The 20719-nt window shown below is 40.9% G+C and overlaps 2 protein-coding genes across 10 annotated transcripts in view; one reads left to right on the top strand and one right to left on the bottom strand.

Moving 5' to 3' along the window:
* Positions 1-20719, top strand: part of LOC135942983 (eye-specific diacylglycerol kinase-like) — a 112945-nt gene that overhangs the window by 81923 nt on the left and 10303 nt on the right. For 7 of the 9 annotated variants that reach the window (XM_065489363.1, XM_065489365.1, XM_065489358.1 and 4 more), the window contains 7 exons: positions 7280-7430; positions 9569-9772; positions 13551-13680; positions 15376-15503; positions 15563-15738; positions 16161-16335; positions 16650-16853. In XM_065489363.1, coding sequence (XP_065345435.1) covers positions 7280-7430; positions 9569-9772; positions 13551-13680; positions 15376-15503; positions 15563-15738; positions 16161-16335; positions 16650-16853 — 1168 coding nt within the window. Of the gene's footprint in view, positions 1-1865; positions 2075-7279; positions 7431-9568; positions 9773-13550; positions 13681-15375; positions 15504-15562; positions 15739-16160; positions 16336-16649; positions 16854-20719 lie in introns of those variants that run through there. The other 2 variants (XM_065489364.1, XM_065489359.1) reach the window with 2 other exon arrangements.
* LOC135942986 (uncharacterized) lies at positions 16955-20650 on the bottom strand. Its single transcript, XM_065489367.1, has 10 exons — positions 20297-20650; positions 20067-20147; positions 19852-20009; positions 19584-19797; positions 19324-19465; positions 18446-19261; positions 18089-18380; positions 17818-18031; positions 17290-17431; positions 16955-17234 (listed from the first exon to the last, which is right to left on the bottom strand). Exons 1-6 carry the CDS (start codon positions 20554-20556, stop codon positions 19037-19039), a joined length of 1080 nt encoding a protein of 359 aa, XP_065345439.1. The 5' UTR covers positions 20557-20650; the 3' UTR covers positions 16955-17234; positions 17290-17431; positions 17818-18031; positions 18089-18380; positions 18446-19036.

Raw genomic sequence — 20719 nt, 5'->3', positions numbered from 1 at the left:
CGCAAGTGTGAGAGTGTAAATTCATGCACGCGCGGACACGTTTAATTATACGCACAAAAGTGGAGGAGTCAGTCTTGCGAGCTAATGAATTAATTAATTAGGAGACGCCTCGCGCAGGTGCCGCATATACGGATGTGTATACATAATAATTGTTCTCCGGCAGCGTTTGTTTTGCTCTCTCCTCTTTGAGCTGGCGCGCGTTTTTGCCTTGGTGCAATGAATTATTCGGAATATGCCGGCGCGCATAGCGGCGGAAAAGGCAGTCGACTGTTATTTCGGTTAAAAGGAGTGTAATCCCTCTTTTGTGCGCGACCAGCAGCGAACGCGTGTTTTTCTCTGTTGCGGTCTGACTCCATCCTATTTGCGGCCGAATTTACGTAACGCTTTTGATAATGAATTTCTGCCACACGACCGCCACCGCGCCAAGCGAATTCGTTTCTCAATTAAAAGCAAGCCAGCTTCTGTCTTTTCCTCCTCTCTGTCGAGTGACATTTTACTCCAGTTTCACTAGGCGGCGCGGCAACTGTTGATTCTCACTTCTCAAAGATAGTCAGCTACAATTTCACGTTTTCCATTTGCATTCCTTGCGCTTTGCTTTGCTTCTCCGCAAAGTGTTGCAACTACGGATGTTAATTTAGAGTCTGCTAGCTTCCACTTTAACCTTTGGTATTGTGTAGAAAATTGCCACTTTGTGGGATTACAGCAGATTAGAATGTCCGACAGCTACATTTGCAACTAAGGTGGCAGTCTGGCATTAGCTATCCTGTTATACATAGAGCACAATGTGTCATGGAGTAAACATAATGAGATGCTATTGTTTATCTATTTTTAGTTTTATAAGGAATGTTTTTTATGGTTCGGTACGGTAACTCAGTTCCACAAGAACAAACATCAAATACAAATTTACCAAGAAAATAGGGAAATTATATCCTAGGTGCAGCGAGAAGAGCGACAAAATTTATCATTAGGTGCAATCTCCAAACCATATCAGACGTCAGACACCATTATAAATAATTATACCACTGCTTGGTGCCAAGAAAACAAGGTACATTTTTTTCATTTACAGTGCTGCTCAATTTCTTCTATTTTTCCTTGCAAAAGATTTATTTTCAATTAATAATCATTATACCCCTAGTACAAAGTTGGTCCTGGCCCAAAAACGGAATTGAATTCACTCGAAAGAAGCTATTCGCAGCCTGATTAAATAATTGCTGGCAATAAACTCCGTTTGCAGTTTGCAGATATTGACGGGCAATTTGCATTTCTACCCCAATCCTTCCCGGCGTTAATGACTCATCGAGTTACTCGAAATCGGCAATCAAGACAATGGAATCTACCTGTGAGCTCACGTCAAGGAGCAGCAGATTTTCGAATTATCCGCCAGTTTATTCGTTCTTATAAAATTGAGTGCTCCGGCGAGAGAGATCGATAGGCAGACGCGTCCTTTGAAAACGCGCGCACAAAAAGCAGCGTGTGCTAGTGAAAGAGAGCGAGTGACTAGCAAAATACGCGCGCGCCTCTGCTCCGTCGGGAGCTCTTTATCAGATGTTCGAGTGCCCTTTATCAAAATGCACCGTCGTCCCAGAGGCGTAATTGAGCAGAAATTCGAAAGGGTCGAGTCTCTCGCAAAACATCCACTTAGTGTCCCCTAAAATTCACTAAACTGACACTTGCGGTCGGATCATTCGCGCAGGTTGACGGCACATAGGATCAAAATTGGGCGGTTTGCAAACAAGCATGAATCGGGAGGGAAGGGGAGCCGTCGGCCAACTTCTTATCTCTAACTACACGCCAGCAGCGAAATTAAACTTGAATCGGTGACGTGAGGCAGTCGTCACATATTTGCTCACCTCACCTGATGCTGTTGCGATGAATTACTCAGCCCAAGGTGATTTGTCGGCAATGCGTTTGTTTGTGGGGAAGAAAGTTGCGATGGTTGTGTGAGAGCGCGAACGCAATGTGGACGAAACATGCTGGAGAGAGGACCCGGCGCAGAGCGACGAAAGTACCGCGTATCCGAGGCGCAGTTCCACCTTTTCACTACACACTCCCCATGGCAGAAGTACTCTCCTTTGTAAGTTTCATCTCTCTGAGGTGTTAGCTCTGCATCTCCTTGTCAACAAACCCGCACTCTCGATTTCGTAGCCCCTTTTGCGTCGTGAATATTTATTTTAAAGTCATTTGCGCATTTTAAATTAAAAGATGAAAATTTTCACTTTAAAAACTGATTGTTTTACCACGTCGTAGCCAGTTAAGGACATAAGCGGGGATTGTTTTATTATTTCTGTAACGTTCTTTTCCCTCAAATTGTCAGAGTAAACTAGTTAAGTAGTTGAATCCTGTTGATCCACTGAAGCTAGATTAGTAAGACACCGCACGCGATTAATTCGTTCAAATCCCGAGAGAACAAATGTTTGTTTGGCTTCTGTCAGAAAATGAGACAACTGCGCAATAGCTGGCTCCACAGCCTTTCTCAGTCTCCCGCAGCTAATTGAGGAGATGCACCCTTTCCCGCCGCGGCTAATCTGCTCGCAGAGCAAGCCAAACTTCTGGTAATCACATTCACACGAGCAGCATCACGTCTCAGAAAGCACAGCAATATGAATTTGCATAATCCCCGGCATCATGTAAACCACTTATAATCATCAAGTGATCCAATCGGGAGGATGATTCTAAATCGAAATCAATTGTTTTATGTCTTAATAAAATTGAAAAACACTTTGGCTCTACTTTAGTTATTCTATGAAAAGTTCGTTCCGTTTCTTAAGATTTAAATTCGGAAATCCTAATGAAATAATAATTTTACACTCAAAATCCGACCTCTGGCGCAACCTATACAAACGAAGAGATAGGGGCCCAAGTGAAATAGACGCTATTGATGATCAGAATCGCCCACCCTGTTGTGGGTGACTGATGAGATAAGCAGTGAAACGAAAACAGTGGCTCAAATCGCCCGGCAAACTGTCAAATCCGTTTTTGCTCTCATATACACCTCGCAGGGGGCAAAACACACGTCGAGTGCGATCAAAGCAAAAGGGCACTGAAACAGCCGCTGGGCTCTGGTCGATGCGTGTCGACCTCTCGTTTCGTGTCAGGTGCTCTTTCTGAAAAAGACGACGCGCAGATTTTGACCACTTTTGCATCGAGAGCGGCATTAAATTAAATGCGAATTGCTCCCTGAGGGCTCGCCCGCCGAAAATAGCTCGCTGTGCGCTGCACGTGGTGATGAAATCGACCTGACAGTAACGGCGGTCGCTACATCTGCGCGTGCGAATCGGTCCAGGGAATATTAAAGCGGCCCGAAATATGCTGTACTAAAAACGGTTATTGTGTGCTTTTTGCTGCGGCACGGAGCGCATGGGGAAAAAGCCGTGCCTATGCGATAAAAATTTTAAAACAAGGCTGTGAAACTGGACCACGTTGGTGTGTGCATACGAGCACACAGCGCGGCGGTTTGTTTTTATTAGATTGATATCTACAGTGTGATCTCGGTGTAATTAATTGATATGATGTTATCAATCCAGCGTTCCATTTAGAAAACACTATTTTTAAATTAGTTTGAAAACATTGCTTTCTAATATTGTATTCCGAATTTTAATATAGGCTTTTATTGTTTTTATAACGGTGTGTCTCGATAAGAAAAAATACAAACGCCCTTTTTAGTATTGGCAGCGAGGGCAGCAGAAGTCCTAAAACGATGAAAGTGCTGGCTAAAAAAGCAGTGAAAAATTCATCCACTGGTGTAGCACTTCTTCACTCTGCTGAATGATAAATTATTTGCCTGTGCCCCATCTGAGGCAGCAGCTAAAATAGCAAGAAAGTAACAACAACGAAGGCATTGGCTGTATTATGTATGCATCGTAGCCGAGGTTTCCCAAGTGGGGATTCGTCCAAGTTGACTTCACCTCTCATCCCTCTAAGAAATTAATTAATCCCCAGCGAGAGTGAGGAAAGTCGGGATTTCTTTTCCTCCGTAATTATTTTCGCGTGAGGTTACGTTGAACATTATGCTGTTTCAGAAAATGGTCCACAGTCGCAAAAGTTTCTCCCTCGCTTCGCCAGGGTCGCAATATTGACTCTAAAGAGTTGATTCCGGCGGCAAGAGGAACGGCAAAGGGGTGCGAATCTTTTTCCTCGGCCCTTATAAATGGCGGAGTTGGGAACAAAAGAGGTTTATTCACTTTGTCTCGGGTAATTTCAAGTCTCTCTTTCTCTTGCTCTCGTCTTCCGCCCGTTCCTGTAATTTGAATTCCCAGCCGCCGTGAAAAGCAGCGACCAGATTTTTTTCGCCCGCACACCCTTGCAACTTCATTTCCAAGACTGCCGGCGGTAATTTCATTCTCCTCTACTTAACGACCCCGTCTTCTTTTTCGAAGCGTGCGTAAAAAGTGAGGTGAACTGCTCGTGCTGGATATTTTGCTTAAACTTTATTATATAATACTCCGCCGACGCACCTTTTTCGGAATGAGCAGCTGCTCCGCAGTGAAAATCCGATAATCGCACTGCAGTTTGTCACGCTAAAACCTGTTGGATTTCTGTTTTCATATATCTGATGTTAGTCATGTTTTCATCATTGAATTGCAAATATTTGTTGCGCTTGACTGCTACTGTCATTTTAACACGAATCAGAAAATAATGTCCTGTTTTTGGAATAATCACTTAGCTTGACACTAGAATGATTCAGCGATAAATTTATTTAATTTTTTTGTGGAGATAAATGAAACAGAAAATGTACCCATTATAGATGAAGTCATCTCGCTCAAAGAAAACCTCCACACTTCCACAGCCCTAATATGTATTAAAACTACTAACTTTATTTTGGTTCATATACGTTTTTAATATACAATAAAATAATTTAAAATTGAAGTAAGCAAAAATGTAACGTAAAATTATTTCTAAATTTGCCATTTTAAGTACCGACTGAAAAATGTGTTGTTTCTCAGGATTATGGCTATTATGGCTGCATTATTTATCAAATCCTTAGTTGAGTTAAATAAATCCTACAACGAGAAATGGCCAATTGTGTTTATTCATAGCAAAAATAAAGTTGATATATGTGTGTTTCAATTGATAATATTTTTGTCTGCATTCCCTTTTACTACTGTCATTTTGCTTTACTGTCCCTGTTAAAGCAGCAACTTCATCACATTCTCAATTAAGATCATTTTAATTGATATTGAGCTCGACGCTTGGCGAAATGCAATTCCTCGCCAGACTAGCACAATAAAAAAAGCGAAATAAAGCGCTCTCTCTATCTTGTTCCATCAACCAATTGCGAACAAACGATGCCAGGCAGACGGAGAAAAAAGGGTTGAATCGACAAAGGAAGAGAACTGCCTGGCAGCATACAAAAGCGCTAACCAGAAATTCGATTCCGGCCTAAACAAAGAAGTTTAGAATTAACCACGCCGCTAGAGGGAGGGCTATTTTCACCATTAAAAAGACAGTCCTTTGAGGCAGCGATAAATGAAGTCTGCTGTTTCTGCACCGAGACCAAACGAATTCCCGCGCTCCCTGCGATCGACTCAGCCGATCGTTTTTCTCTTCCTCTTGCAACCCTTCCCGACCCTCGACTTCATCATGCATATATACTTTTCGACATCGATTCGTCTATGCACGCACTCGAAAGCGGTGAACTCTTCGCTGGCACGACACATTTCGGAAGTTTTATATTTATGGAAAACCTGTAAATGACTTTTAAGTGTAAAAAGAGAGCTATGGGATTTAGGATTGCATAGTTAAAATATGATTTTTTTTTTGTTAAATAAACATTTCCCGACCTCCCGAAAATCTCTTTAAAATTGACCACTATAGATTTATTAGAAGTGTAGGTAGAGTAGGCAGACCATTAGCATCGCAGATCATTATTCATGTATTTCTATGTTACAAAAGCTGTATAGCGAATTGAGCTCTAAATTATTCAGACCGCTTGAAACCAAATGACGCCACCAACAATTTCCGCAAAACGTTAAAGCACTGTATTATAATTCATGCCATTAATGCAAGGATGATAAACAAATCCTACCAACACTAAAACTGCGTTACACACAAAATTTCACTTGACGTCAATTGTTTCCACAGTCCTACGCAAGTCCTCTCCAAAAATTGTGACTGCAAAATTACGAGGTGTGCGTGTCTTGTAAAATAATGCCACCACACTTGCACGGCCCATTTATTCACATCAAAGCTAAAATTTACCAACGAAGCCGCTCATATCCCATTCAGTATGGAAACACGGCCTTTTCCGCCCTGTGCCAAGTTGGCCACTCGCGCCGCATACAAAAGCGGTTTCGGGCCGGACGGACAGAGAGGGATGGATGCTGATTATTTGCGTGTCGGTGAAACTTGCATTCCCAGCTGAAAGCACCTGAATCGCAAGCAACATCATTACGCCATTAGTCCGTATTTTGGCTGCTCGCGTTAGAGGCGCTTTTTTGCGTCCGGTGAAAAGCCAAATTATAATTTAATAGGGTTTGAGGCAGCACGAAGTGACCCAGTAACATAGTCAAAGCTTTTTGCATGGAAAAGTTGAACGTAAACTCAGAAAATTTGCGCGATGCCATAAGTTAAGCCACGAAATCAACCGAGGAACCCAAATTTATTCGCGTCGGGGAGTTCCAGTTATAGCATCAAAATGATTCACTGAGAAAGTTAGTCTCCTCCGCTACGGGAACAGAGTTAAAAGTTTGTCGAAGTCGTGAGCACTGTGCCTTAATTTTATTCGTGAGTTTGTAATTGATTTAGGTCAATTTTCATGCCTGCTGGAAACGACGGTAAAAACATATTGTTTGGTGGACTGCAAAGATTGGCAATAAGTAGGAATAGGAATCCGTACAATTGGCTTACAGTAAAAGGAAACGAAGCTAAATATCGATTTGGTATTTTCGACGTTACCAGAAGGAAATGAATTCCTTTGGAAAGCTCCTGCTAACATTAATGAAACTGGATGTTGATATTATGTGGGAGTCAACCTTACGCTAGAAATGGAAACAGTTTCCTATCAGTTTTCTTATTTGTGTCGGATCCTGCGAGCAGTATTAAAGTTTGCGCGGCAGACGTGTATCCTGCGCTTTGCTCCCGCGGGCTCTCTCACTGCAGATTGCATTTCCGCCCTCGCGTCGTTTCCCATTGCAAACGACTTATCATATCTCTCGGCGGCCGCCATTACGCCCCTCGATTTTCTTTTGTATTTGTGTCTGGTTTTTGTGCTACGACGATAGCAATGCAGCTGCCTTTGATGCGAGTTTAACCGATTGTTGGTTTTCTCTTGTGATTGCAGAAAAGCTGTGCAAGGGGAGTCGGCACCTGCTGGCGAACGCCAACTGCGCTCCACACCCGACTGGGCCGAGGGCGCGATCAATGGGGACCATTTGTGGGTGCCGACCTCGGCGTCTGGTGACCTTTGCTACGTTGGAGATTCTGAATGTCAGGTGAGTTGTGCGGCCAACCTTTGCACCGTCGATTCTCCACACGTAATTTAGCCTGGAGCATTTCGATTTAGTGGACTCTTCTCAGAACATGCTGCCATTTGGAGAGCTTCTTCAATCTCCCTTCCCGGAAAGTTGATTTCTTATTAATTTGAATTTCATATTTAAAAACACTAGAGCAGAATTTTTTTAGGAACGAACATTGAATGTTTTATTTAAAGCTCTGACAAATCAGCACTTCGCGAAATATATTGCCAAACTTTTTGGAACGCTCCCAAGAAAGGGTGAAAGAACCCAAACAAAATGACATGAAGCTTTCTCAATACGCTACAGTTCTCTACCCTCTATGTTCTACACATTGAAAGTTCACCCTCGCAAATCCTTCCACTCACTACAACTGCACTGTTGATTTCCAATCGGCTGCTGCTAGTTGCCTGTCTGCTCGTGTCGTAAAAAATTTATGCGCCTAATGATGTCGCCCTTCGTGCACGGCTTGTATGCGAGTTTAAACGTTATTGCTCAACTTTTTACTGTCCTCCTCGGGAGAAGAATACATTTTCGTGTTTGTGTATCCGCGCGAGAGAAAGTTATTTTTTCTTTCGTCTTGGGCGCAACGCCAGCGCCGGCTGCACCAAAGAAGCGCTCCCCGCGGAGAGTGGCTCATAAAAAAGACACAGAATCTCTGTTACATACAGTGGATCCTTAAATTATGCCTTTATCTTTCTGCCAGAAATGCTTCAACAGCGCGTTTCGAAATTTTCAGCCCCGCCCCCTGATCGTAAAAGTGACACATAAATTATGCTTTATATATATGCACACTTCACCTTCACCCCACAAAATAAACGGCATAGAGTCTTTTTGAACTTAAATTGGCCATAAATATGCAGGTGAAGGCCAGGAAGTTTGAGTTTAAGCTACTTTACGTGTTAGCCTAAAGAGCAACAGTTGTAATTTTAATACGATTCAAACTCTGAAACAAAACTATTATTTTTCGTAAAGGGTCTAGGCAACTGTCATGAGTAACTTTCTTGGATAGGTCTAGTTTATATTTCCTGATCAAAACCTAAAACAATCAATAACCGGTCCATTTGGCATTTTATTGTAATCCCTTATTTACTCTGATTTCCATAAATATAAAAATAATGGAAATTCCTGGCCGGAAAATTTATTTTTGGTTCAACCCATTTTAAAATTTTCCAAGTAACTATTATTTGTGCAATTTTTGTATCAAATAATGTGTTCATCAATAATTAAATTGAGAGACTAGAATTTTCCAAATAAAATCCTCTGCTTTCATTGCCAGTGTCACAGTTGAAGGTTGTGAATTGAGACCGTCATCTTTCTCGATCAACCAATATTTTGTTAATGTAACAAGTTACTAGCATATAGAGCACATTCCTCTCTTTTAGACTTAATTAACCAAATATGCCAGTGATAATCGATTGCATTCATTTGACTCTCTTTTTCCCTGCCCATCCTTTAATGTGGAATTACAAACTTCGAAGATAGGTAATTTTCAATTGAATTAATCCTAATACCAGATATTTGTGTGCTGAAAAAGGCTGAATATGTTTAACGCTGAATAGCAGAGAAATTAATTTTAATTGAGTAAAAAAATTTATAATAGTAAATAATAAAAGCAAAACAAAATTTTAATGAAACAATTCCCAACAATAATATTTCTCTGAAGTAAAGAACAACACTATTAAAAGTTGAATGTAAGGGATGCAGCTAAATACAGCATACGATTTTTTTAGTTACTGCTCCTGTTGGCTGATATAATAGGTATCGTCATAAATTTCATTAATATAATTAAAAAAGAGAGTACCAAATTAATACATGAGTCACAAGAAAGAAACCCTCTAATGTCGAGATAAATGCTAGTTTTAGTAAGTGAGGTCATTGATAGGAATTATAATCTCATTCCGCATATGTGATTAAAACTGATTAAAAATAACATCATCGTCGTTTAATCGAGAAAACTCTAATCTCAATTTCAGATCTTTAGTCAAACACACGTTTTAAACTCTTGAACCTATCGAGCGCTAAAAAATTTCAATAACTTTCCCTGAAATGATAGTTATTACTTTGAAGATAGCAAATTTTAGATATTTTGACTGACTATTGTTGTTTTGTTGCAGCGGCATGGACCAAGACTCAAGTGTGCCGCGTGCCGGATCGTGGCCCACTCGGGCTGCATTTCGCAACTGCTCGACAGGCAGAACTTCACGTGCAAGCCGACCTTCCGAGACGTGGGCGTGCGGCAGTACCGCGAGCAGACCTCCATCCAGCACCATTGGGTCCACCGGCGCTCCCAGAAGGGCAAGTGCCGACAGTGCGGCAAGGTGAGTCGCTCGCTCCATCCCTTCCACCCTCTCTAACAAACTTTCCGCGGGCCTCGGGCGAGGAAAGAAGCCTTTAATTGCGAGAGCAAGAATGGGCCGCATTCTTTTGTGCTCTCAAAGGAATTTTAATTTGCAAAACGCCCGCGCGCGCGTCGTGCTGACGTCAATAATCGCCGTACGGTGAAATTAGTTTTTGTGCTAAGTGCTGCCTGGCGGTAAATCAAACTCGATTATTCTGCATATCAATTGCGAGTGAGAAGGACAAACTTTTTGACAGAAATGGGCCAAGCGACACACAGTGTCTCGCTCACTGTGTCAGCTCTTTCCGCTCTCTCGTAAATCACAGCGAAATAATTTATTTGAGGCTCCGCGTCTGTGCTACACAGCGGATACGTATGTTTGGCAATTCCGACGCAAAGGCTTGACGCGTCGAATGAAGAGAGCTGGAATAATTGGCAAGTGTTGCCAGAAATAAATTTCGCGTCGGAAAAATTGAATTTAGTCGGGAAATGGAGTCTATAAAATTTCAAATATACATTTTCTACGTGGAAATAAAAAAGATACTTTCTTTCTCATTTGCATTCGAAACGAAAAAAAGGCTGACCAAACACTTCATCAAAATTCCATAGCTTCATTAATTTCTTCTGATCACGCTACAATAAAGAATTAATTGTTTAAACTTTAGTGCTTTGATGTGCTCTAACCGTCTGGTTTGAGAACAAAGAAATTCTTTAGTAATTGTTTTATTTTAAATACTTTGTGGCGCTGATGGTTATTTATAATATAAAACTAATGTGGACATTTTTTGCGCATTTTATGTTTTACGACGCAGTGGGGAGCAAATACTCAGTAGGAGTACTTCGTTATGTACACTACAATGAACAGCTTTGAACAAAGAAACTCGTGTGTGCAATTCGCAAAGGTCGTGTTTGCCTTGATTCCAGCACCCCAAGTATATTATGCTTCTTTTTCTTCTTTGTGTTGCTAAACTAAATTTAAACCTTTCTTTAGCTCGTTTTTAAAGTAAATAAATAAATGTTAATACCATGGTAAATACAATCTTGAAACGTTCCTGGCTCTTTGTTTCTGATAAACCCAACAGCGCCCGTGTTTCACTAAAACGACACGGAATTTTGTTAAATCATGGTTGAAATTATATATCAAACGTAATCAACGTTAGTGTACTTGAGAGGAATCTAATTTCTTGAACAGATCTTGTATTCTCCACGTCCCTCGTGTTCAATTCAACTCGAATAAGTGGCATTACGTATCGGGCCAAGTTTGTGTCTCATTTCATCCTCGAGGAGTGTTGAGAAAGTTCGTCGGAGCGTCTCCAACCGACGTCGCCATTAATTAATTTGATTGATCTCCGCAGCCGAGTCGCAATTTCTCAATTATTCGTAGGTCGAAGTCGTCACTCCAGTTCAAATCCGCGGTACCTGCTGCGAAGAGCGTTAAAGCGCGGTCTCGTCATAACACACGCGCCGGGGAGACAAAGACAGAGCCTTTCGTCGTTGAAAGTTGGTACAAATTAAATCAAGATAGCAGAAAATGGCACGTGCACGTGCGACGACAAAGGGCCAATTTTCCGCTGTTCTTCCGGCTGGGCAAACAGGATTATTATGCTCGGCTCTGCCTACAGATTGATTGTCGCATTGTGCGAACGGAAAATCAGTAAATACGAAAAATAAATAGCCGCCGATGTTTGCTAAACACGGCGCGCGGCCGGCGACGTCTGCGGCAAAAATCGAACTCGCACTGCTCGGAATAAAAAAGAGACCCGCCATTTCCTACGTCGCAGATGAAAAGTTAAAGGGTCTGAGGACGGACGGACGGACGGCCGATTTCATTTCGCTATGGCATATATGTGTTTGAAGGTGCCATTTCTGGTTAAGTAAACGTGCGCGCGTTACATTTCATCAGCAGAACGGCCGACCGGCCTCAAAGAGCACTGACTCGGCGCTCGCTCGCTCGCATTCGCCCGCCGCGCAGAATCTCATTTCCACAATGCAATCCCGACGCTACATGATGAGCCAGAAAATCTCTCAAAGTGTCCTTTTCCAATATCTTACTCCGCCGACGCGACACTAATGCTTAAATTTAATCATCGTCCAAGGGTAGCTTTTCTGGTATAACGTTTCTGCTGACAATAAATTCCACCAATGATTCAGACCAAACCAAATCAAGAAATAGGCTTTGATGGAGTTATCAACCGATGTCCAAGTTATATTTTTTATTGATGATGAGGATAAATTCATTGAAAATCTTTGCAACTTTTGAGAACTGAAAAAAAACTTTTTCAATTGGATGGAAATTATCCTCGTATCGCAGGGATGGCGAGTGGCGGAGACTTTGATTGTGCTCAAGGCAATAGTTTTAAACGATTGGTGCTTTAGAATCATCTGCAGTTAAAATGTGGTAGATTTTGTTTTGCAAATGAAGTACTACTGCTGAGGCCTGTGCGGGAACGTAGGAAGCGTAGTTCTTTAATAAAAATTCCACGTGTTACTTGATGTTAATATCCACACAGAGTAGAGCCAATTTATCATCTCTCTTAGTTTTAGTGTTTGACCTGTTTAAAAATTGACCAGCTAATTCCTATAACCACGAATTTTTGTTAAATATTCTTTTTGCGTATGCTGATAGTAACCATAATTTTTTTATCAAATCAAGATGAATTTCCATAATTTCAAAGATTTTCTACGCAGTTAAGCGCCACTGAATACGCCTTGTGGATTGTGAAGCACGCAATTCTCACCCCCGCCCCTAAAACTCACCCCCTAATAATGAAGCAAGCAAGCAAGCTGCAATTTGGCGAGTTCGCAGGCACTTTTAGCTGGGAGTCGTGTCGCATCGAGTGGTTTATCTGGCGCAGCAGTTGGCCCCATTATTAATTCATAGCGCTCGCGCTCTCTCTCTCTCTTTATTTTGCGACTCGCAAATGAGCAGGAATAATGCGCCGAGCCAGAGAAGAAGAAGATCCGGCCGCCCGCTCGCGCCGCGTCGGATTCTCGAATTAATGAGACGCGCCAGCCGAGAGAGGATTATTCTCTCGCTGTATGAATTTTGTTTCGCAAATATTGCTTAATTTCCTCCTCGGCACACTGCGCGCGAAATTGAGCTTTGCACTTGAAGGCGAAAGTCAGCACTGACGGTCCAATTTTCAGAAGCTATTACTTCCTCCAAGCTGCTTTTCTCATGTGACCTTTTTATACTTTTATACTGAAATCATACTGGATGGAAATTATTTTAGGAAAATTTCTTGAAAATAGAGTTTAGTCATTTTCGTTACTTTTTGAAATTATTTTTTATTTATAAACTCAAATGTTTCATTTACTTCTTTCCCGGATTTGTTTTTATTTCATACACCAAAGTAATTTATTCCAGAGAGAACACATTTTGAGATAAAAAATTTATAGCATTATAAACGCAGCTACCCAGATATTTTACGAGTTCCCTTTTGAAAAAAACATCGTTTTACGATGTCACAACGATATCAGCATTTTTTAATGTTCTATTGTGAGCGCCGAACAAAAATTTGTCAGCGCTGCTGGCGAGCGATGCAATCTGGAAGCGAAAAAGGCGCCGTCAAAAGCACAGACATGAAAGGGGCCGTTCGCACAGGCCAACCGCTACCTTCGCACGGGAACGCCAGGCATGCAAATTTCGTTCTGTCGCTGCGTGAATCATAATGCATGCACATCAGGGGAAAATAAATGCATGCACGCCTTGGCCACAACCACGAAGCCACTAACCGCAGAACGCTCTTCTGTTCCAGTCGTTCCAGTCCAAGTTGTCGTTCAGTTCAAAGGATATTGTCGCCATCAGTTGTTCCTGGTGCAAGACGGCCTATCACAACAAAGACTCGTGTTTCAACCTGCAGAAGATAGGCGAGGAATGTGATTTAGGTGAGTAGAATTCAGTGAGCCCTATGAACATTGATTCTAAATTTGAAATCGGTGCTGCAAGATGCAATTTCCTTTTTTTTAAGAAACAAGCAACAAAAATGTTATATGGAATACTTTGAGATTTATGCACTTTTTTCTAGATGATTCCCTTTTTCTCGAGCACTTTCAATGCTCTGGGAGATATTTTGGGGCTGCTTCCACCAAACTGCTTTTTCTGACGTCCAATATAGGCGTGAAACTCGTTGCTTGAAGGAACTAGAACTTTCCCCGCTTGCATATCCAATTTTCCTTTAGCACCGCCTTTGAGAGGAAACTGCGCAAAAATGTTTAATTTTTCCTGACTTTAAATCTCTTGACTCTGTTGAGTCTGAAATCGATATTAATTTTGTCTGTGAGCTAGCGGCGGCACGCTGGGAAATCTTGCTCTCACCTGACAACATCTACGCGGATCTGATTTCAAGCTTAAACCCGACACTTTTGCTTCTTGCGCGCACCCAGGAGAGCCGTGATAGTCAAAATAAGCTTTGCGTGCTTCGACGAACTTTGAGTGTCTATAAAATCTCGATCGAAATCACTTTTTTAACGGATTTCCTATCCTCATCTTTTCTGCTGTGTTTCGTGAGACGAGGGGTTGAATTTCGTAGCAGAGAAAGACGCGTGATCTCAAAAATAGCACTTTGAATATATATATGAAACCAAAGCGCACCGTTTGAACGCCAATCGTGGGTGTTCGATTTCGCTCATTGAACCTAAATGCAAAGTTTTTTTTCCATTCCGTGGAGCGTAGTGTGAATTTTGCGCCGTAATTTCAGGGCTCACTTTTCTTTTACATGCGAGCAAATACTAAATTTCGACAAGCGCAAACAAAACGCCCTTTCGAGTGCTGTGTCATTAAAAGCGGCGTGGGAGGGCAGCAGGACCCGCCGGCGGCCTGCATGTTTCCACTGGGGGCACAATTTTGCTTTGCACAGACAACAATTAAGCAGATTAAATTGTTTTCAAGTAGAGAAACAAGGCTCGCTCCGCGCTGCTTTGTTTTGCTGAAAGCCTCCTGGCAGGCTCGGAAATTAATTACTCCTGCCTCCCTCTCGCGTTTTGTTTCTGTTTTCTGACCTAATTGCCAAAGTAAATAAAGCGCGCGATCGGCGAGTTTGGTGGCGGTGATGCTTGGCCCCGCTTGATCTCGTTTTAATAATGTTAATTAGAGCGGCGGCATCCGATCGCTGGAGGGAATGCAGACCGCACAACTGGAATTGTGTGGAAGTCAAAGTTGATTTAGTCGTTGTGTGTAGTTGTCATGCCCTTGTCCCTTGTTTTGAACGAGTATTTATCAGAGTTGATCTGCCGGGTCCATTTTTAGTTCATTTTTTGTAAAGTTCCTAATTTAATTGTAACGATTTTAACCTCAAAATTTATAAAAAAAATTGCTTCTCTATTCACCTGTTTAGATTTTGCAGCAAATATGAAAACTTAAAAGGAAAATCATTTCATATCACTCTTTTTCACAGCAATTTTGGTCCCCAATATTTATCTTCAAATTTTAGCTTAGCTACCCATCCTTTCTAAAGCTTATAAATTCAAATTAATTTAAATTACCGTGATGTCCCATGGGATATTTTCGTTCTAGTAGTTCGATTAATAGAATCTATTATTATTTAATTTTAATGAACTATTGTTGAAATGTAAATTTGGTAGGAGTTCACTCCAGCATTATTGTGCCTCCGTCATGGATTGTGAAACTGCCTCGCGGAGGGAGCTTCAAGTCGAGTCTCCGCAAATCTCCGAAAAAGAAGACCAACAGCAAAAAGAAGAGCAAAGACAAGGTAAGTGCCCTGCTCATTAACCGACTTATCTCCCTCTTACGCAATCCATCGCGTTTCAGCCGGATCAGCGAGCATTTGTGATCAAACCGATCCCGACGGTCACCGTAAAACCCGTGATAGTGTTCATCAACCCGAAGTCAGGCGGCAACCAGGGTGCCAAGCTGCTACAGAAGTTCCAATGGCTGCTCAATCCCAGACAGGTTTTCGACCTAACCCAAGGAGGACCCAAAATGGGGTGAGTGAAACCCTCAGTTTAGATTCCTATTACATTATTGCGGTTAAAACGAAAAGAAAATAAACGTGTTCAAACATCGTGAAACGTAATTTAATATTAATGTGAGCAGTGCTTTTATGTAAAACGATATTTTACAATTAAAATTAATTAACTTAAAATTCCCTTGGAAACAAGTATGTTTATATTATTACGACAATTTTGTAAATTATCACTTTCTGTCATTCTTATCGAAAATAATTTTGAATTTATACAGAACGCCTAGTAAGTTCGAATAAATTCAAATTTTTTTATTGTAAAAATAGATGAAATTCCCAAATCTGTTAGCTATTTTGGTGGATAGGCAACCGGTTGTGGATTAGTGTTGCACGGGCTGCATACGCTTTATCCTGCGACTCACTGACCTATTTCTTTTCTCGTTTCAGTCTGGAAATGTTCCGCAAGGTGCCGAATCTGAGGGTGCTTGCTTGCGGAGGCGACGGCACCGTCGGCTGGGTCTTGTCGATCCTCGACCAGCTTGAATTCTCGCCGCCGCCGGCCGTCGGCGTGCTGCCACTCGGCACTGGCAACGACCTCGCCAGAGCTCTCGGATGGGGAGGCGTGAGTATCCGATTTTACTTTGCGTGTGCGTACGCTTTCTCACAATCGTGATTGTGTCCTTTCGTTTCCCTTGCTTTTACTAACCAACTTTTTGATAATAATTGCAATGCACACGGAAGCATCTTTTTGACCAAAATAAAATTACCTGGGACATTTTATCAACTGCCAGGCGTACAATTCGCAGATTAGCAATTTAATTTTCCAATCAAATTCCTTCTACAAACGTTTCAATTCATATATTTTAAACTCGGATTGAACGTAATTTTTTTCTGAGACTGAAAAAAGACGCCGGTGGTTGTGGTGTTGTTTGCCAGGGGGACGAGCACAGTTGCGGGCGGCGTGAGAAGGCTTTCGTGTGCGGCACGTGTGCCTTGCTGGGCTTCCTGGCGACGCGCGTCCTGCCGCCGCCGGCCTCCCGCCAGCCGTCCACGGTGGCCCTTCTACTCCTGCTCGCACTTCTCTCTGTTATTCTCTTCCTCTCACTCCTTGGCTCGCCTGAGCACTGCGTCCCATGTCAGGTGCATTTCCGCATGCAAACTATTCTCTCTCTCAGTTCCACCTCAAAAGCTCGTTTACTTTGTGTTTGCAATAGTTTGCAGGTTTGAAAAAGATATCTAGGTTTTGTTGTTAGCTGTAGACAGTTTATTTCAATTGAAATGCCCATCATATTTGTTGCACTAACGGCGGAACTCAAAATATGCTGCCACTCAAGAGGTGAGCCCTAAAATACTCAGTTTTCCCTCTCGAAATATGTCTGTTGAGTCGAATACAAATTCGTAGATCTCGTTTTCGTTAGCATTTTGCATTTCTGTTTTCAAATAGCACAAGAAATCGTTAAGGAAGTTCAAGCACAAATATTTATTTGGTGGGCGAGTTTTCATATGAAATTCCCACGAGCTCTAAAGAAAATTAGTTAAAATCAAGCCGTTACGGTAAATGTCAATGTTCTCTCACCTCTAAATTTCTGTATATGTGTTCTGCATCGAGCGAATCCCAACTTTTCATTAACCCATCTTGCAACCGAATGTCGTAGTACCCAGCAATCAGTTTTCCTTGTGTAACAATGATTTTACTCCAAAAGTTGCTCCAAGTTTGCCTGAAATATAAGTCACTATAGTACATATTTAACTGTCAGAAGAATTAATTGTAGATTCCTCGGTTTGTACCGAGCTCTTTATTTTTCCATATTTCTACATAAAGTTCCTACTCTATTAATTTCGGCTGCTGGTTGAAGCCCCCAATTCATGAGCTTCTTGTCCCGTCTGCCGATAACTTGAGGACCATTCTGTAAAAATATGGATACATAAACAGCTCGCTACACTCCGAAAAAGCTTAATTTAATTCTTCTGACAATTGTTATGACAACTTCGTGTGCTTCTTTCTTCATTGGCATCCATCAAGACATAAATTTAAGTGAATTAAAAAGCATAAAATTCATTGAATTGGTGCTCTTGGCGTACAAAGCAATCACACTAGACTCACCAGCTAACATATTTTTCCGTTGCTCTTTGGAAGTATTTGAGGTGCGCGATGTTTTCACATTTTATGTTTGCCAGGTCAACGTCCTTATCAAATCCATCCACGAATGCGGGGTATAACATTTTGTGCTCACCCAAAGTGCTATAATACAGTACAAAAGTGTGTGATTCTCGGTTTTTAATTGGGCTGTTTCCATCTGGTTGAGCGTCTCTCGAAGCTGCCAAAATCGGTATAAGATTCAGTGCTTGGAAAATAAAATAGCATGGTATCTTACTAGATAGAAAGTTGTTCATGAACACGAATTTTTCTGCCTTTTGTTCTGGTGAATGTCGAATGATTAATTCGTCGATTGAGCTCTGAACGATGAAAAATTTCCCCTCCGATTTGGAAATGCGGAAGGAAAAGTATTTTAACCACTCTTTCCTTTATACCATTCGTGAAACTGTTAATGGATTCAATTGAAAAATGTATTAATATGTATTTACTCTGAATCAATCTTAAATGGTAGCTTCAGCAAGTCTGCAAGTGTCCAATCACTCTCAAATACAAACTCGACGTCTTGGTACCTGCAATTTAAAAATATTTTGTATCCCAGGTCTAAAAATAAAAATATGTATTTAGAAAAAAATACCTTTCGTTCTGATTTAGAAAATTTGCGCCCACCGTAGAGTTCGATTGTCCTTCATCCTCTGCACTAGCATCAAAATCATCTTCAGGGTGCTCTCTTTTAAGGTTGATAAGAACATCTTTTGACTCCGGTAGATGCAAAAACTTTAAACTCGACTCGTCTTTGCAAACTTCTCCGCTATTCCTAGTTTGCAGCCAGTCTTGAGGCGTTGCAATAAATTCCAGTCTTTTCAATTGGGAAGTTTCGTGGAAATCTCTACAGTCCGGTATCGATAAAGACATTTTCTCCAATCAGAGTAATGCCAAACAGTGACTTGATGCAAATTGAGCACATACTTTATATTGTCCATTTTCATATCATTTGACGCCTCCAGATATCACGATTACGCTAATTGCAAGTCAGATAAACCGACTTTGATGATAATTCTGAGATGTGTCATTAATTAATAAACCAAAAATGGTACGTAAAATTTTCAATATTTTATTGGACAGAAATTCGGAATGATTATTAATTTTTTCTACGGATGTAACAACAACAAGAGGGTTTTCTTGAAGATGACAGAAATTTTTTATTTAGCATCTCATAATTTCTGATTTACAAACTGCGGAAGTCGAACCACGCAGGAACTTCAGAGGTATATTCAAATAGACTCAATTTTCCTTCTCGAGCCGGGTCCGATGCGTCAAACTCAAATTCGTACACTTCATTTGCTTTTGCATCTTGCAGCTCGGTTTTTAAGAAGCTCAAGAAATCGTTGAGGAAATTTATGCCCAAAAATTTGCTAGGAGGGGGAGTCTTCTCATAAAACTCCCATGAGCTCTAAAAAATGAGTGAAAATGAAACGGTTGTGTCAAAAGTAATATTGATTAGTTATCATTTACCTCAACATTTTTGTACAATTGTTCTGCGTCGAGTATTTTCCAACTTTTCACTATTCCATCATTCAACTGAATGTTGTAGTATCCAGCTATCAGTTTTCCTTGAGCGACCATTAATTTTGCCCAATAATTAAGAGATGAACGCCTGAAAAATCAATTACAGCTTTAAATAAATACGATTATACTTTTTCGATTTCAACAAAAAAATCATAATTGCATAGCACATAAATAAATTTATTACGAAAATTTTTCCCAATACTCACCAGCCAACATAACTTCCATCTTTTTTTCTGAAGAACTTGAGCTGCGCAATTGTGTCACCCTTGATGCTTTCCAAGTCAACGTCTTTGTCGAATCCGTCCACGGATGCAGGATAAAACATTTTGTGTTCTCCCAAAGCGCTGTAGTATGTCACCAAAGTGCGAGTTTCTTGGTTTTTAATAGGGCTGCTCACGTCTGGTTCAATATCCCGAGAGGCTGCCACAATAATTAAGAGAGTCAGAGGATCAGGATCAATGGTCGATTACTTACAAGATAAAAAACTGTACATGAACCGTAATTTGTCACTAATTTTTCTCTCTGGGCGATACCCATATCCACTACTGGTCGATTCGTTGATAAAGCCTCGTATGTAAATTTTTCCATTTGATTTCGAAATGCGATAACGAATTTTTTGAAAATGTTCTGATCTACAATTAAATGGTCCAGAATTATGTCATCTTGCATTTCACTCTTTCAATAATTACACACTATCAAACATAAAAGGAAGCTTCAGCACGTCCGTAAGAGTCCAGTCACTGTCAAAAACAAACTCTGCGTCTTGAAATCTGCAATATTTAGTTTGTTGAAAAATATTTTTTTTCTAACCAACATATGCCTGGCTCTTAAAATTCATAAAATATGCCTCTTGGCATGCTACCATAAAAAAGAGCTTTTTTAAACTTACACTTGATTTAAAAATTTCAAAATACTCAACCTTTCATTTTGAGATGAGAAATAGGAGTCCAATTTTGAGTTCCATGGTCCTTCATTTTCGGCACAAGCATCAATTTCATCATCTGGGTGCTCTTTGTTGATGTCAATTCTGACCTTTTTTGACTTCGGCATGTGCAAAAACTGCACATTCGACTCGTCTTTACAAACTTCTCCACTTTTTCTGATTTGGAGCCAGTCTTGAGGTGTTGTGGTGAATTCTAAAGCTGGAAACTTCCTACAATCCGGTACTGATATAGACATTTTCAAGAACTGACAAGAGTCAATTCGCTTCTACATTCATGGTGGCTTTTGTGCGAAGCTTTTATATTTCTCATTTAATCCTTGACCATCAGATAGCACAAATTCTCTCATTTATGTCAGATAAAGCCTCATTTTTAATCCAGAGACGTCATTAAATTTGTAT

This window comes from Cloeon dipterum, chromosome 4 (assembly GCF_949628265.1).
Source record: "Cloeon dipterum chromosome 4, ieCloDipt1.1, whole genome shotgun sequence".
NCBI lineage: Eukaryota > Metazoa > Arthropoda > Insecta > Ephemeroptera > Baetidae > Cloeon > Cloeon dipterum.
The sequence above is the reverse complement of the archived record's forward strand: the minus strand, read 5'-3'. Positions and strand labels throughout refer to the sequence as shown.

Bases quoted from the DNA above. Each gene is read 5' to 3' on its own strand.
- LOC135942986 (XM_065489367.1), bottom strand. From the start codon at position 20,556: ATGTCTATATCAGTACCGGATTGTAGGAAGTTTCCAGCTTTAGAATTC. The intron at 19,798-19,851 runs GTAAGTAATCGA...TTATTGTGGCAG, and splicing joins CATGTACAGTTTTTTATCTT to CCTCTCGGGATATTGAACCA. The intron at 19,466-19,583 runs GTGAGTATTGGG...TTGATTTTTCAG, and splicing joins GATGGAAGTTATGTTGGCTG to GCGTTCATCTCTTAATTATT.